Source organism: Cibotium barometz, chromosome 54 (genome assembly GCF_041138505.1).
Source record: "Cibotium barometz isolate CiBa-2024 chromosome 54, ASM4113850v1, whole genome shotgun sequence".
NCBI classification, from domain to species: Eukaryota; Viridiplantae; Streptophyta; class Polypodiopsida; order Cyatheales; family Cibotiaceae; genus Cibotium; species Cibotium barometz.
Window position 1 is genome coordinate 26,598,633 of NC_141099.1, and position 18,969 is coordinate 26,617,601.

General features: G+C 38.0%; 1 protein-coding gene across 1 annotated transcript; it reads left to right on the top strand.

Moving 5' to 3' along the window:
• The first annotated feature begins 5,393 nt into the window (after window positions 1–5,393).
• LOC147607994 (3,9-dihydroxypterocarpan 6A-monooxygenase-like) lies at window positions 5,394–7,459 on the top strand. The gene is made up of 2 exons (XM_086789904.1): window positions 5,394–6,389; window positions 6,572–7,459. Exons 1-2 carry the CDS (start codon window positions 5,457–5,459, stop codon window positions 7,205–7,207), a joined length of 1,569 nt encoding a protein of 522 aa, XP_086646030.1. The 5' UTR covers window positions 5,394–5,456; the 3' UTR covers window positions 7,208–7,459.
• The last annotated feature ends 11,510 nt before the right edge of the window (window positions 7,460–18,969 follow it).

Genomic DNA, 18,969 nt, shown 5'->3' on the forward strand with positions numbered 1-18,969 from the left:
CAATTGCACATTGGAAAATTCTTTTTTGAATTTCTGTTTCAGGGAAACTCATCTGAATTAGAAGAGATATTTTTCTATCCAAAAATATTCAAAATCTGAATATTCTCTCTCTAGAATATTTTTCTCTCTCTAGGCTAAAACAGATAGAAACAAGGTCTTTATATTTCTGAAGAGGGATTGATTACAGGGAAAGATACTAGACATCAAAAAGGGGGTGGGGGAGGAATCTTACATTCTACCCCACTTAAAAAAATGCGAGATGTCCTCATCTCGCAAACTGGGATAATTTCGCAAGATGCACGAATATGAGACTTAGAGAAAAATTTTAATCAAGATTAACCACTAAGATAAGTCTTAAAGAGAGCAAGATTCAAAATACGAACAAGATTTAAACTTTATTCATTCTCGGAACTTATACAGTAAGGATAGAGGAACTCTTTACACTTCCATAAGCCCGTCCATCATATGGTCACAAAAGCAGTCCTCACAAGCTGCACAAGTATAAGGTAACTCATCTATGGGAATGATTCTGTGGGTTATTGCTGCGCCTATCTCAGTGGTATGAGGTGTTCTAAGAAAAGGACCTCTGAGAGGCAAGCCAAAAACGGGGTAAAGGCATATCTTCTCATGAGGAAGAAAACACGCCAGTAAGAAGACCCGCTCAGAAAACCCAGGATGCCTTGATCTCATGACGCAGTAGTATCGGGGACCCAAACCCAAAGCTTCAATAACCATGGCCAAGCGGACATTGTTACGAAAGTGCTGCTGACCCCAGGGTGTTACCCTAGTTATGTCTTGATAGGTCCGCCATTTTGTCTGCACTACAGAAGTTCCCAAGTGAGGGAAAAGTGAGCGCTCATACTGCTCTATAAAATCTTTCTTCACAGACTCCCTTGCGTCTTGAAGGTGAGAAATCATCATGGATAAAACTAATTCTTGTTGCCAAGCCATGAAGGAGATTAAGAAAGAAAGGAGATCGATGGAAGTAAGATTACTGTGAACGACAAGTAAAAGTTACGACTTATATAAAGGAAGGAGCTAGCGTAACTTAGAAGCCAATGGTAACTTGCCACTGAAGTTTTACCGTCTTTCCATGATTTGGGTTTGGCACATTTTTCTATAGAAGGCATTCAAACTTTGAGATGAGGAGATAAAAGAAGCTCGTAAGCTAAATCACCTACTTTCTTTGGTCCACAATATCTGGGAGATAACTTCTTCCCAAGAGATAAAGAACTTCTTTTGGGCCGTACTCGAATGAAGACCAAAACCTTGATATCCAAAACATCGATTCTCCTTCTGAACTCATTGTTCTGAATCTTAAAACAGGTGGGACTCTTGAGAAGTATTCAGGAAAAAGGTTCTTCCTTTTTTAAACAGAATCTTTCTTTTATTTTAGAGAGAGAATAATTATAAGATCAGAAAGGGAGATTCTTACTCCTGTATACCTCTAAGGCTGGGGGAGAATCTTACAACATTGAAGTTTTCATCATGAAGCTCACCTTTTATATATATCTCTCTCTATTTATAGAGATATATAGATGTGTTTTGTCTTTTATTTACAATGAGAGAGATAACTACATGTTAAAGTTTTCATCATGTCGTTGAAGCTCAACCTTTAGGATGGAGGCCCCAAGAAATCATTAGGTAAGAAGGGATAGCTCTCCTTTCTAAAATTGATATGATTTGAGATGAGAAAATTTAAATTTAAGAAAGTGACAGAGTGAATATCTCCCCTTTCACCTTTGGCTCACTCCCTCCTCTGCTCTTTGGCCACATGGAAGGGGAGATGTTTAGAGAGAGTGACACATCGCAAGGGGGAAAAATATATGATTAATATAATAGAGATATATATTAAATTAAGAACTAAATAAATAAATCAAAGTAAACAACATAAAGAAGCAGAATGAAGAAAAGTTATTTTAATTTTTGGAAATAAATATTATAAAAATAAAGGAAAAAATGGAACAAGAAAGCAACCCTTTCTTGTATTGAAAGGGAAAAGAATAATAATAATATTAAATAGTGGACAAAATAGACTAAATAGGGTGATTCTTTTTAATAATTTAAAGAAGGATAAATAAGAAATAAAATAGGAGAAAAGAGGAATTAAAAAATAAATTAAAATAAAAAGAAGATGAAAAATAAAAACAACAGAGAAAACAATTTGCAGGGAATTTTAAAAGAAGGATAGAAGAAAATTAAAAAAAGAAGGGCGGGGGGAGAGGGAGGAATGAAAGTAAGGGGAAAAGATGAATATAAACCATCACTAGGAGTAAATTTTTAATTTAAAAAGGGGGAGAATGGGCGGGGATGATGAAAGTAAGAAAAAAAATGAATATTAACCAATAGGGATAATTTTAACCGTGGGGGTTTTAATTTATTCAAGGGAGGGTGAAATTTATACCTATGTGGACACGTGTATGTGCATGCGCATATGTGCATGCGCATGCAATGCTCAGATGGATGAGTCTCAGAATAAGCTATAAGTGTAATGTTTCACGAGGAGGGATAAAGATGCACATGTGTGAATGTGTGAATGTGTGAAGGTGTGATTTGTGGGCGCATCAGTGAATGTGTGCATGTGAGGGTGTGTGCTCACATGTGGGTATGTTTGGGCAAGGTTGTGCATGCACGTATGTGAACGAATGTGCATGAGAACTCACGTGTGAATATGAATGTAACTGTGCACGTGCATATGCAAGGTGAGTGTATGTACGTACCTATGTGCGTGGAAGTAAATGGGCAATTGTGTTCGGGTATGTGCACATGCAACTAGGACAGTGGGGTGAATTTGTATGTGTGCACATGTGGCAAAAGGCATTGGTGTGGTGTGCATACATGCATGCATGAGTGAATGGGGTATAAAGTGTGTGTGTGTGTGTGTGCAAGTGTGTGTATGTGTGCACAAGTGAATGCGTGTACACACGAGGAAGAAAGTGTGTGCACGAGTAGATGTGTGTGTATGTAATGTGGTGTGCATGTGTGCACACACGCATGTGCGTGTCCGCATGCAGAAATGGGAAGGTGTAAATGTGCACGTATAAGCAAATGTGTGTAGGTGCATGTAAACATGCATGTGTGTGCAAGAGTGTGTATGCATGCATGAGTTAATGCGTGTACACATGAGGAAAAAAGAGTGTGCATGAGTGAATGGGATGTAAAGTGTATGTGAACGCACGTGTGTGCAAGTGTGTGTATGCTTGCATGAGTGAATGCTTGTACACGCAAGGGGGTGAGTTAATGCACATGTGGATGCGAGTGTGCATGTATGCAATGTCTGTGCAAGAGTGTGTATGCATGCACGAGTTAATGCGTGTACAAACGAGGGAAAAAGTGTGTGCATGAGTGAATGGGATGTAAAGTGTATGTGAACGCATGTGTGTGCAAGTGTGTGTATGCTTGCATGAGTGAATGCTTGTACACGCAAGGGGGCGAGTTAATGCACATGCGGATGTGAGTGTGCATGTATGCAATGTGGCGTGCATGAAAAAAAAAAGTGTGTGTAGATTTGTGTGCATGTGCGCATGCAAATGGGAAGGTGTAGACATGCAAGTGAATGTGCATGTGTGGCACAACAAAATATGTGTAGGTGCATGCTTTTAGTTGTTTTGTACTTTTTTTATTATGTTATGTTGATTTTTTATGTTTTTTAATATTCCTTTTGAAGGTTGTAATTGTACACTTGAAACTTGAGCGAGAAAGCAAGGGTGGAAAAGCATTTACCCATCCACTATGAAAGCTTGAATGCCACACGCACGATCGACTTGGCTAGGCCTTCTAGCTAGCGAGTTGATGTTGTGGCGAAGTGCATGAGGGTGTACCATGGGGATCCCTATGGCATTGGGCCGGCGCAGCTGTGGCTTATAGTGGATTATATGGCACCCTAAATGGCTCATCAGATTTTGAAATTATTTCGGATGCAACAACTGGTGGGGCATGACCAAGGGTTCTTCCACTAACTTCATAATATGAAAGAAATTTTATTGACAATGAAGGGTGAAAAAAAGGAATTTTTATTTACAGCAAAGAGTGAAAAATTCTAACCTTGCATAATATGAAAGTCACTGAAAACAATAACAAACCTTTGTATATATTTACCTAAATAGGTAATATTTTGTGTGGTTAATTTAATACATATTATTTTGTGTGGTTAATTTTGCTTGAGCAATAGTGGTGTAATTCTTTAAGAAAAAGAATTGTTACTTTCAAAAAATAAAAATGCTTCATGAAAAATGAAGAGAAAATGTGCATGCTTCCTAAAAATAGGTTTCCCAAATGCTCAAACTAAAGGAACAAACTTTAGTAATATTTCTAAGTTTCTTATTTGTTTGGAATAAGATGGTGGTTCTTCTTCAAATTGGTTGAAAAGAACGTTTTATCATCCACTTGAAAAGAACGTTTTATCATCCGATTAGACATTCATTGTGCAGTGGACACCAGTGCTCGAAATAAACAGCATTCTAAAGTATATTCCTACCCGCCAGAATTGGAAAAAAAACTGGCTGAGATTTGAAGTAACTCTTATTTTAAAAAAACGATTTTCATAGATTAATTACCGACCAATAGTAGAGATTTATAAAATAGAAACTCGATAGATTTACGAGCATCAAACAAGGGCTGGTCAAAAGTTCCAAGCACGCGAATGGTGGGCTATTTTTGTCTTTATCGACTTTGTTCCTGAGATTTTCGCAGCGGCGGTTCTTCTTCCTTGTCTTACGTACATTGGCGGTTCTTCTTCAAATTCGTTGAAAAGAACGTTTTGTCGTCCGATTAGACACGATTATTCATTGTGCGAATGCTCAAAAAGCCGGAATTTAAAAATTTTGGTTGAGATTTTAAGTAGCTTTTATTTTAAAAAACAATTTTCATATATATTTTAGTTATAAAACGGACATATAGTAAAGATTTTGAAAATAAAAATGAGATAGATTTATGAGTTGTCTTTATTTTGGATCGATTGAAAAGTAGGTTTATTTTTTTAAACAAGGACTTTAAGTTAGTACTATGTGTTGAGGTCAAAAGTTCCAAGCACGCCTATTTTTGTCTTTATCCATTTTATGAGTTGTCTTTATTTTGGATCGATTGAAAAGTAGGTTTATTTTTTTAAACAAGGACTTTAAGTTAGTACTATGTGTTGAGGTCAAAAGTTCCAAGCACGCCTATTTTTGTCTTTATCCATTTTTTCCTCTCAATGTACATGTTTTCTTCCTCGCCACGTGGAAATTCGTGGAAACTATTGTCTTTATTCCTCTCTTTTCTCTTTATTTCCCTCTCCAAAGAATGTACATGTTTTCTTCCTGGAATAATTGGCGTCCGCGGTAGCGTAATCTGCACGTTTGCCCACCCGTTCCTTTCCTATAAACCACGCCTTTGAAAAACCTCTGAGCATGAATTAAAAATTAGTATTTCCCGTATAAAGAGGGAGGCGCGAGAGGGAGTTGTAGAGGGGCCATCAAATGGAGTGGATTTGGAGTAGTGTAGATGGGGAAGGCCTCCGTGTGTGCTTCCTCTTGCTCCCCACCGTGCTTGCCTGTGTGATGATCGGCATCGTGTGGTTCAAGAAAGCGGCCAGCACAGCCCACCATAGGTTGCCACCTGCGCCTCCAGCTTTACCCATAATTGGCCACTTGCACTTGCTAGGTAAGCTGCCTCACCAGTCCTTGTTTCAGCTGGCTAAAGTGCATGGACCTTTGATGTCGCTACGCTTGGGCTCCGTCGATGCTATCGTTGCTTCAACACCTGAAACGGCAAAACAGATACTCCAAACGCACGACCAGGTTTTCGCCTCCCGCCCACGATCTGCTGCGGCCGTCCACGTTTGCTTCAACTGCTCCGACATCGGCTTCAGCCCGCAGAGCCCATACTGGAGGTTCATGCGCCAGCTCTGTGCCACAGACCTCTTTAGCAACAAGCGCGTGGAATCTTTCAGGCCCATCCGGGTAGAGGAGGTTCATGCCCTCTTGCGTTCTGTGCGTGCGGAAAGCGCCCAGGTGGTGCACATACGCCCAAAGCTGCTCGCTGCATCCAATAACATCATCTCCAAGATGGCGGTAGGGAAGCACGTAGCCGAGCTAGCCCCTACCTCTCAGGCCGACCCTTCGCTCAACATCGTGGACCTTAGCAACGAGATCGGGCACCTTCTTGGCGTGTTCAACCTGGGGGACTTCATCCCTATCTTGGGTTGTCTGGACCTTCAAGGCTATGAAAGGCGCATGAAGAGCGTGGGACAACGGATGAGCCGCGTCTTGCAAGAGGTGGTGGACCGTCGGCGCGACAGAAAAGCAAAGGAAGGGGAGGAGGAGGGCAGTACTGGCTCTCCTGAGGATTTGTTAGACGTGCTGCTGTCAGTCACGGATATCAATGATACTAATATCAAGGCGGTGCTAATGGTAAAGAAAGTATTTTTTAAATTTAGAGGATGTATGGGTTAGGCCTAGAATTGTTTCTTTTTTCCTTTCTAAATAATAGATGATCTATTAATTCCCCACATTTACTAATTGCTAAGGCTGTTAGAGTATCATGAAGATGCAAATGACACTCTCACTCTCTAAATGAATGCATTTTGATGCAGGATATGTTCACAGGAGGAATAGACACATCCTCGATCACTATCGAGTGGGCACTTGCAGAGCTCCTTGCTAACCCGACCACCTTAAAGGCATTACAAGAGGAGCTTGATAGTGTAGTGGGAAAAACACGCCTTGTCCAAGAGACAGATATCCATAACCTACCTTACTTGAATGCAGTTGTCAAAGAGACTATGCGATTACATCCAGTTGTAACACTGCTACCACGTGAATCAAGTCAATCGTGTCAAATATATGAGTACATGATACCACCCAAGACCCGTACATTCATAAACATATGGGCAATAGGAAGAAATGCTGATGTATGGGAGAACCCTGTACAATTTCAACCAAAGAGGTTTTTGGAAGGGAGTTGTAGTCAAGTGAAACCGAATGGCCATCACTTCCAATTATTGCCTTTTGGATCGGGTAGAAGAAAGTGTCCTGCATTGACACTAGGTTTGGTGAACGTCCACATCATGTTGGCAAGCCTAGTACAAGGTTTTGATTGGGCACTTCCAGAGTCTCTCACACAAGTTGATATTTCTGAGACGTTTGGATTGACTGTCAAGATGGCCTCCCCATTAGCTACCATCCCTACACCCAGGTTGCTTGCACATGTCTATGAAGGGCTTCAATAACCAAGCTATGCAATTTCTCCTCCCAATAAAGATGATGTCCTACAAGAGCTCTAAAGTATCTCTAACCTCTAAACCAAATCATGTACTTCAGCTAGATCATTGTGTAAAGAAATTTTATCTTCTTAGAGATATATTTCTAGCCTATCATGGGAATGCCTTAGCATTAGTTACTCTTTGAATGAGAGTTTAAATACTTAAAAAACTAAATATTGTTAAATGAAAGTGGTAAGACTAAGTTACACTTCCCAATCAGCCTAGTTGTACAGAATCAAGCTCTAACAATTACCCATGGTCTTTATCCTAGATTTATCACTTTATACCTACTCGTTTTATGTGTCTTGAATATAATATGATTATTTAAATAGTTAATCTAGTTATAGGTCTATTAGTTTTTTTTTCTTTTGGTTGTTGATGACACTCTTGCATGGTGGGTTCTCTTTTATTTTCTAAACACCTTTGCAAATAATAGAGACTCTATATTTTCTTTAGCCAAAATTTGGCTTATAGACTTGAAATCTATTATCCATTATGTGATGTGACCTTCCTCTCCTTTTCCCTTTTATTAGAGGAAGTAAGAATATTTATTTACCTTTTTCTTGTGTGCCAATATTTTATCATGTCCCATTAGTAAGGTATGTTATAAGACTTAAAGGACATTTGCATGCATTGTTTAAGAAAATTGTGTCATCCTTAAAAAGGAAACTTTTATGCCATATGAGGTTACCAAACTAGCGATATTTAGAGATCAAGGCATATAAATACACCATGCATGGATGGAGAGTATGTAATAGACGACAAATACATGCAAAGCATTTGATTTTCTTCTAGCTACCTTCTATGTATTTATCATCTTCTTTTGGGGATGCAATGATTTTGCATTACATAAGGCAAAATGCAAGTAGCTTGCACAAAGTTAAGGCCCTTTTATTCCCATAGAGGAGAAGTAGGGGAGTGGTCCCAAAAGTACACCTTTAAGTGGATCAACACTATTCAAGTGGGTAAACCTATTGGCCTACCCATTGGAGTAGATATATCCACAAAACAATGCTTTGGTTTTAGGAACTTGTTTATTTGAACTCCAAAATTCTTACAGTAGGTGGAGTCTCCGTTGCTTTCATCAACCCCTTAGCAAGAACCAATTGGTTAGAGTGGAAAAGCTAATTTGAAACTTCCTTTGTAGACCAAAGTAAAGAAAAAAGTACACTACATCTCATGGGACCATATGTCCTATTTTAGGGAGGTGGGGGGAGTAGATGTGCCCAACATTCATGTGAAAGACAAGAGTCATATTTGCAAACTAATCATTCACATTGAGGACAAGAAATTGTTGAGCTGCATAACTAAGTGCAAATGCAAAGGGATTGCCTGATAAATGGGAAGGCCTTTTCTATTCACCCGATGTAGAATCAAGCAATCGATCCATGTAACTTATGGTAAGAAGGCCTTAAACATTGTAAACAGTTCGGTCAAAGATCTCTTATAGAAGATGGATCACTTGGTGGATTCATCTAATGGTAGTCCATAGCCTAAGCACATTAGAATACTACCACTATGTGACCTCTACAACTATAATGTATGTATATCATGTTATTCAACACTACACTCTCTCTTGATCTAGATACATATATCAACATGGTGTATAGATCTCAGGATACACACAAAGTGAAAAACAAAACACAAATTTTTTCTCAAATAAAGTGAAAAAAACACAAAGGGTGGAGGTTTGTGCTTGGTGTGTGCTCAACACATGTGATGTGTCTGATCCTGGCAGTGGTCCTTCTAAACTTGGTGGTGCATTCGACATTGCTGTAACGGTAGTGGTCTTGGGTGCCCCTAATCCTAGCTTCTTCGTTTCTAGCGATGTAACTTCTCCTAGCACATAGCCTGGTTCTAGCATGTGCTCAATGATGTCTACACCGTTAGCTCAGATAGCTTGACGATCCACGAGTTGGATCACTGCTCCTTTCTCTGCCAAAACACCCAGCGCTGCCCATGCTCCTCTAATATTATCACCCGTGGTGGCAGTTCTCGGGGCTGGAAGAGACACAGAACGAAGGTCCGAAACCTGGTTGCGCAAAGAGACACTAGAGACCAAGGTGTTGATGATCCACAATCTAGAGTGCGCATCACCTTGTATGTGATTACCTGCATCAAGTCGTGGGATGCTTAGCAAGAGGGACATGCTCGATTGCTTTCGACGATGCCCCCATCACTGCTACTGAGGCTGGGTTGAGCGTTTTCTTTGAAGCATGAGAGAGTGCAAGTAGGGTTTGTGGCATTGGTGCGAGCAGAGGTAGTTGGCATGGCTGCAGGCAGTTGTGAACACAGACGTGCACAGCGACTGTGCATGCGAACGGCTGCAGTGGCATGAGCAGAAATGTGTGGGGCAGGGGGTAGGTTTAGGGTTTTGTTTTGTTATTGTTATTTATTTATTTGTTGGTTTAATTAACAATGAAGTATAAGAAGTTTGTAAAAGCCAAAGGGAAGGGGCGTGCATGCAGAGGGTCGCCACCAGTAAATGTTCTTAAATATATATATTAGTTTAATGAAGTATAAGACGTTTCTAAAAGCCAAAGGGAAAGGGAAGCACATGCAGAGGGACGCAAGTTGTTCTTTTGAAATAGACTAGTGGGCTAACCTATACTTCGCACATATATGATTCTTAGCTTGATATAGTGGAATAAATGGAGAAGGTAGTGATGTATGGGGGTATGAATGGAGGGTATAGTGGAGTTATGACTATTGGTAAAAGGTGCTTGAAACCTAATGGGTATAATTTTGGTTGTGGAAATATTACTAAAAGGGGAGAGGGTTTGGGTAATAAATTCCTATGGGGCTCATAATCATAAAGTGATAAGTGGGATGTGGGAATGGATAGTTAACCTAAATATTCAGGGCCATTGCACCTTTATGAGGTACTTCAACATGGTTGAGAAACTGAGGGATAGGTGTAGGGGGAGTACTCTTTTGATGGGACAAGAGAAGATGAAGTGGGAGGATCTCAGAGGGAGAATGGCCTTAAGGGATGGGTGGGAGATGGGAGATTGGGGCGGCTCAGATCTTAGGCATACTTATTTTAATCTAGAATATTTTGGGTCATCCTCCATATTAGATAGGGTCTTTTTCAGTCAATAGGCTATGTGGGTTCCTCACACTCTCAGAATGGCTGACATGGATTTCTGTCTGACCATATGCCTCTCAAATGGGGATGGCAAATAATGGGTTGCAAAGAAGTTGAGTTAAACTAGTTTCCTACTAGGAAACTAAGGGTAAAGAATTTGTTGCTTAAGGATGAACTATTTATTAGACAAAATGAAGTGGCAATTGAGACTCAAGAGGAGAGAAACTATACAGGGCTCTTGGAGAATTTTTGCCAACGAAATGCAAGGTATATATCAGAGGGGTTGGGAAATTGAGAGCTAAGGAAAAAAGACACGAAAGAAAGAGATGGGAGTGATCTTCTAGAAACTCTGTAGGGGAAGTTAACTGCAGAGGTAACTACTTTGTATTTCAAGTGTCAAGTTGTTTTGAAAAGTGAAGACGAGAAATGTACCAAGAGAGAGGAAATTAGATACAAATGAAAATTCTTTAATAACAAAAGGAAGCGTGATGGGTATCTTTTTAAGCTGATTGAGGGGAAGATGGGTAAGGAGGTTATGGGTAGAGTTCTGGATAAAAATGGCCAAGAGATAGAGGGGATTAGGTTAATAGCCAAAAAATGGGTAGAGTGTTTGGGCTTTACTCTCAGTCTCAAAGAGGATTATTCAGCCACAAGATTTCACGTTGAGACCAAATTGCTAGAAAAAATTAGCAATAGATTGGATCCTGATAGGGCTAAGTAGCTGGAGATAGATATTGAGATAGATGAATGCTGGGATGCCCTTCTAAAGCTGGGAAGGGAGAAATCACCTTGGTGGGATGGACTGTCTGTAGAGCTCTTCATTTCCTTTTGGCCATCATTAAAGAAAAATTAATGTAAAATTTACAGAGAAGCATTCACATGACATGCAATTTGGATAAGGATCTGAAGGAAGGGTTCGTGATACTCATTCCTAAACAAGATTCTTGTGATAGATTCTTGGGGGGGTTCACCTCAAAAAAATTTAGTGTACCACGTGCGATCAAAAGGAGGGGTATTTTAATTCAAATTTTAGAAAAAATTTAACAAGATTACAATAACAAGAGGGGTATTTTAATTCAACTTCAAAAAAAAATCCATTAGTTCATAAGTAAAGGGAGGCGGTTTTATTGCGGGAAATTTTTTAGCTAAGGGGTTTTTTAAATGCCCCTTGAACGCAAGTGATACACATTGCCCATTACAAAATTCTAGCCAAAATCATTGCCATCAGGATCATTCCTTCTCTACAAGAGGTCATCTCTAAGAAACAACATGGTTTTATCAAGGGAAGGCCTATATATGACAATATCTATGCTGCCATGTTGGGGAGAGATTTCGCTCTGAGAACAAAGTAGAAATGCATCCTTCTACAACTTAATCTAGAGAAGGCTTATGATAGGGTACACTGGTCATTTGGGGCTAGAGTAATGGAAAACTCGGTTTTGGATTCAGAATGGCCACTTGCATATACAGCCTTATTTTGGGAGGAAATTCCAAGTTGATGTTGAATGGGAGGGTGGTAGGGGGTTTGAAGTGAACAGGTCAATTAGACACGATTGTCCCCTTTCTCCTCTATTATTTTCTATTGCTTCTCATCCCTTAATTGTGGCTTTATAACATGGCTTTGTTGAAGGGATCTGAAGCTGAATAATGGGGAACAAATGGTTATTCAATGCTTTGTAGATGATTCCTTACTCTTTTTGATGGGGCTGATAATGATAATGTCCGATTGGTTTTAAGCATCATTCATGAGTTTGTTGATGCTTCTGGATCCAAATGTAATATATAGAAATCTAAATTAATAAGCCTCTCTGAGAATAATGATTTTGATCTAGAAAGATGGGGATGTGAGGTCATTAAGAAGGGACAAATTGTTAGATATCTAGGGGTCCCCTTTAGGGTTGAGGTGACCAATAAGCGATTAACTAATTTGGCATTGGACATATTATATTTGAAACTAAATAAATGGGTAGGCATCAAAGTCCCTTTCCATGATAGGGTGGTTATATGTACCGTAGTGCTAAATGCCTACAGTATGTTTTGACCAGTGTTGGATTTTGGAAAAGGTCATTGGCACAGGATTGTAAGGCCTGTAAGACACTTTGTATGGAAAACTTTTGGCTCCAACTTGTGGCTTACCTACTAGGACAAACTTAGCCTGCCTAGATGTGAAGGAGGCATTGGTATTCTTCATCTTCCCTCTCACACAACTGCCAGGTTTGCACTTCTTTTACCCAAGTGCCTTCAATAGAAGGAGATTTGGACACGAATACTAAGGGTGAAAGCGTGATAAGGTGGACTGAAAACCTATGGCTTGGATAATGGTTTACAACTGGTTGTTATGCAAAGTTAGAGAATTAAAACATGGTTGTTAAATCTTGTTTCACATTTATTATATTTAAAAGGCACTAGATAAATTGCTAAATACACCTTATGATGACATAAAATCCACTTATATTGGACGTTGTCTTCAAGTGTGGTAGCAACCAATGCAACTCGTAGAAAGTGTACCACACCTTATCATGCTCTCACCCCTAAAAGAGCTAGTGGATTGTTCAATTATCTATTTTGAAGGTAGTTGGCAAGGCCAAGGATGGAAGGATAAAATCTTCTTTGATGCTCCTCTTAAGATTACAGGGTCTACAATTTGTAGAATGCTTTGCACCAAATGGAAAGAGGTTTGTGATGCGTGTGGTAGTGCTTCAAGAAATTCCTTGTTATGTCTAGGGATCTGGTGGACTCATAAGTTTAATCCTCATTTAGCTCTTCAAGATCCTAGAATAGCCAAAATCTCGAACAATAAAGGATTGACAAGGTTTTTTGACTATTGGGATGGGGCTTCAGTTGGGTGGAAGGAGCCTAAGGAGTTGGAAGTGGAACTTGGCTGTCTTAGAGGGAAAAGAAACTTGTGAGACATGCATTGGACGAGGTACAGAAGGGATGGACCTCCATAGGTGTGGATGAGTCTTTTTGGATGAAGGACTGGGTCTAGTTTAATGGATCTAGACTGTAGTGTGGATCAATTAAGGTTTCGTACAAAGCATTGAGAAAGAGTGAGGATAATGTTATTTATTGTAATAAAACTTGGAGAGTGAGCTGGAGTTCTAGTTGAAATGGAAGGCAATATGGGAGACTGGAATTCCTACAAAATCTCAGGTCTCTCTATGCTGAAGTTGAAGTCTAAACCAATCAAGTATGGACCAACGACTAAGATATGGTACATGAAGGTGAAGAAGATAAACTACACTTTTGTTGCCTTTATTTGAGAATCCAGCTGGCACCAGACCTAGAGTAAAAATTTTGCCCAAGAAAGGGGATGTGTTGGGAAAACAAGCACCTAGAGGATGCACCACTAAAGCTATGGTTGAAGCTTGTATTCAGCTTGGATATCAGATCATATCTGGGAAGAAATGAAACGTACCCATATTCTGTTCTATGTTCTAACACAAAATTTCTCAAATCTTACAAAAAAAATCACTCATACTTCAGAAAATGAAGAGATTTTCAATAAACCATATTCATTTACAAATCTAAAGTAACAATAATATTCGTTAATACAAAAATCTCAAAGCCAGAGAGAGAATCACCAACAAAAGATCTAGCCAATAGGGTCTTTCTCCGATGCCTATCCACCCAATCACCACTCTGGACGTCGCGGCTATCCCGGGTATGTCTCTAGTAAATCTCGTCCACTCTGGGTTCTACCAAATGGCTCCCAGAGGGCATAAATCATAATCTTTGTTTGGCGTTCCCTGTCTAAGGATGGCGGACCCGAATCTCAAAATCTCTCTCTATCCTGCATAGAAAATCCTCAACACTGTAGAAGAATCCCAAAAAAGCCCATGAGAATTAGTAGCTTATCATGCACGAAATCGTCAAAGATAGAAAATCTCTTCTAAAAACATGCATTCTAACCAAATTAGAGAAAAGAGAAGAGCTTAGGGCTTCTGGAATGGTGGTAAAGAAGAGCTTGGAACTTTCACGGCGATGATGGTAGATTCAAGGTCCCCTATGCTGGAGAGCATACTACTACACATAGGCATGGCAGAGTCCAGGCTCACATGCACCCCCCTCCTCGACATAAATGGTCCCATCACGTGTATTTGCTTATAGTTCTTTAGCTTTAAAATTAAATTGTAGAGAAAACTCAAGATTGGTAAATCAATCGACTCATGGTATTCCAAATCATATCATGAATTTTAGGCATCTACTATATGTAGTGATATTATTTATGATACAAAGATTACAAGGTTACATAGACAAGCATTTTTTTTAATGACTTCTCAAATTTGTAGTCAAAGGTTGCAACATATGTGTTTTTCAGGTCCTTAGCCGTAAACCTATGTTCTATCTATATCACCTCATCCTAGGTATATTTTTTCTTTAATTCTATGATTTATAAGGATTTTTTTTTAATTGAGATTTTATTGGCTACTATAGATCTACTATTTGGAGTTAGATTTTACAGATTTATTGGTGATAAAAAGAAAAATAAATCTCATAAAAAATGTAAAAATATTTCAAAGTTAAGAAAAATAGCCCCCTAAAAGTTGATGTTTTACATCAAAGTTGATGCAAAACATCAAATTTTCCACATAACTAGATATTTTGCATCAAGTTTCAGATACTCTGACAAAGCAAGTTGGAGGACCGGAGGTCGATTTTCACAAACGACCTATTCCAAAAGTTTTGAGTACCAACATGACTATGTTTCGATGCGAGATGCAGACGTCACAAAGCGATTTGCTGCATGCTCAGACGACCTATTCCATAAATTTTGAGTATCAACATGACTATGTTTCGATGCGATGTGCAAACATCACAAAGTGATTTGCCGATGCATTAAATCGCTTTGTGATGTCTACATATCGCATCGAAACATAGTCATGTTGGTACTCAAAATGTTTAGAATAGGTTGTCTGAGTGTGCCTACATAAACAGAATCGCTAAAACAGGCCGTTTGTGAAAATCGACCTCTGATCCTCTAACTTTCTTCTTCGGAGCATTTGAAACTTGATGCAAAACATCAAGTTTTTGGTAGAGTTGATGTTTTGCATAAACTTTGATGCAAAACATCGAGTTGTGTGGAAAAGTTGATGTTTTGCATAACATTGATACAAAACATCAAGTATTGTAAAAAAAATTGATCTTTTGCATAGAAAGTTGATGTTTTGAATATAAAGTTAATGTTTAACATCAACTTGATGCAGAATATCAATTTTTCATAAAAGTTGATGTTTTTTATCAAGTTGATGAAAAACATCAACACTTAGCTGCAAAGTTTTTACTCAGCATTAAGTTGGCCGCAAATGTTGTAGCTAAAACATCCTTACTATGCGTAGTAACTAGTAGGATTTGAACCTAAGTCCTTGCCTAATATTTTACAAAAAAGTATTTTGCAAAGTATAAACTTTTGTTTCTTAAAATGAGCTTTTTCATGCTTTCTAAACTCATTTAATAACTAAAATTACCATTTAACCCTTTTTTATCACGTTAAGGATACATCTTCTTAAAAAATGAGTGTGTAATTATTTTTCAAAATTAGACAACTTTTAAATAGCTTATTCATGATAGTTTAAAATTTATATGTACATAATGAACTCTTTTTTAAAAGTATATATTATCAATTAAGAAATTGTGATACTCAAGAGCTTCAAAATGGATTTTATTACTACTCTCATCAAGAGCCAAAATATGGTTTTATAATTAAGATAATAGCTATATCAAGATAATGCTTTTGTTTATAGTTACACTCTGTAGCACATTCTCAATCATGCTAACATGGCAGATGACCCAAGGAGTCTAAGCTTCAAGTATACACATAGAAGGAAAAAAATGTATTTGTGGATAGTGAAGAAGAGGATGCCTCATCCAACTTCTCAGGGAAAGGCACATCAACTAGTGATGCCTTAGCAATGATTATAAAGAACCATAACTATGCCATAAGCTATATGTTTAGAAAATAGCTCCTTTTTATAGTTGTATCATTTTTTTAATGGATTGAAGATGGAAATAATAAACATTATCTCTAGTTTGGCATGTTTTTTGAACTCTTATTGTTAGATTTTCAATTATAATCTCAAAAAGTAAGCAAAACTGTCTTTTTTTTTATGTCAATTTTTGTAAGAAACGTGTAAAGTGCCTCAAATATTATCGTTTTTTGGCAGTGTTGGGTAGACCACTTTTTAAAAAGAGGTTAAAAAAAAAGAACTTCTTTTATGGAATCTTTGAAAGATACCAAATGTTTCTCGTTTTCAGGAAATATTACCTATTTTATCCCCAATAGTGTTAGAGGCTGAATACAAAGCCTTAACCACCTTAGCCTGTGAAGCTATATGGCTGAAAAGATGTTTACACAAACTTGGCCTTTATGCAATCGATGGTCCTACTCCAACTCTTTGTGATAACATATCAGCTTGAAGCCTTAGCCGAGAATCCAGTTATGCATCAAAGGACCAAGCATATTGAAGTCAGAGAACATTTTATCAAGGAGAAGATACACTCAGATTACATAGCAGTACAACATTGCAACATCAAAGAGAATGTTGCAGTTATCTTCACTAAAGCCCTAAGTAAAGAGCTCTTCTTTAAGTATAGAGTAGGCCTTGGCATGATGGAGTTGCCCTTAAGGGAAGATGTTTGAAGAGTGAAAAGTACTCCTATAGTAAAGGAGAAATTGCAGGTCAGAGTCTTCTCAGGAGGCGGTTCTGTAGAGCTTATCTAGCTACTCAGATTTTGTTAGCACAAAGCTACGAAATTCAAGTTGCACCTACTTTATTACATCTCTACTGATTACATCAGCAAAGATGAAGCCTCGATCAATGACTCATCTACAATCGGTCAACGAGCTGTTCATTTACCTGGATCTCATCTACCATCGACATCTACCTGGATAATTATAAAAGCCTATCTTGTATGTAGCTAGTACTGAGAGCGAACAAGATAGTGAATAGAAGTCACCTATGCTGAGTGTGGGACCTAAGCTCAACACTCACTTCACTGTATGAATTGTTAGATCTAAGCTGATTGAGCTCCTTAGTACTAGGATAGGGTTTTAGGGATGAGCCCATCTACAATAGAATCAAAATGTTGGTGAATTGTACAGGACATAGAGGAGAGGTACACAAGGGCGACCTAGTGATGTCACCCAGGACTCTGAATAAAGTCATCCATCTCAACATTGGTATGAAGTATATTTTGTACAGTATACTAGTTATTTCAACATCTAATAACTATTTATTTTAATTTACTTATAGGAGTGATGAGAAGAGTATCACAGATCCACCTGAGAAGCAAGTCCCACCACCATTGGTGTCACAATCTTGTATAAGGAGCGTAGGCATAGCGACTATAGCTATGCGTAGCTATGAACACTACTATATATATGGTTATATATGAGGCTATAGCTTCACTTCCCTAGCCAAGTGTATATTGCATATATATCCATGTTAAGGTTTTTTCCATAAATTGATTCTTTTAAATTTACGTGGCTCTGAGCGCAACTATTCTCTCCATATCTTGTAGTGAAATTCACTCATTGATATTTTTAAATTCCCAAATAAATAGGAGCATACCTCTCCTTGAACCTCCAAATTACCTCTTGAACCTCCAAATTCTTGCCACATGGCTGCTTTTTGAAACTCAAGATTCCTTTATACAATATGTATATAGAGATATAGAGATGTCTTTTATCTTTTCTTTAAAATGAGGGAGATAAAAAGAGAGATACCTACATGTTGATTCTATAGAGATATAGAGATATCTTTTGTCTTTTGTCTTACAAATGAGAGAGATACCTACACGTTGAAGTTATAGTAGAGATATAGAGATGTCTTTTGTATTTTCTTTACAATGAGAGAGAGAAAGAGAGAGATACGTACACTTTGAATTTTTCTCATGAAGCTCACCTTATATATATATGTATATATATATATATATATATATATATATATATAGAGAGAGAGAGAGAGAGATGTGTTTTGCCTTTTCTCTCTCTCTCTCTCTCTCTCTCTCTCTCTATATATATATATATATATATATATATATATATAGAGAGAGAGAGAGAGAGAGAGATGTGTTTTGCCTTTTGTTTACAACGAGAGAGATCACTACACCTTGAAGTTTTCATCATGAAGCTCACCTTTTAAGATGGAGACCCCTATGTTCTCCCTCAAGAAAATCATTACATAAGAAGGTATAGCTCTCCTTTCAAAATATGATATGATTTGAGATGAGAAAATTTAAATTTAAGAAAGGGGTAGAGTGAATATGTCCCCTTTCTCCTTTGGCTCACTCCCTCCTCTCCTTTGGCCATGTGAAAGGGTAGATGGCTAGAGAGAGTGACACATGGCAAAGGGAAAAAAGCTATGCTTAATATAATAGATAGATATATATTAAAAAATTAAATTAAAAACTAACTAAATAAATAAAAGTAAAAAACTTGAACAAGAAGAATGAAGGAAAATATATATTTTTGGAAATAACTATTAAAAAACAAATGAAGAAAATGGAACAAGAAGCCACCATTATTTGTATTGAAAGGGGAAAGAATAATAATACTAATAAATAGTGGAGAAAATAAACTAAATAGGGTGATCTTTTTAATTATTTAAAGAATGATAAAGAAGGAAAAAAAGTATAATAA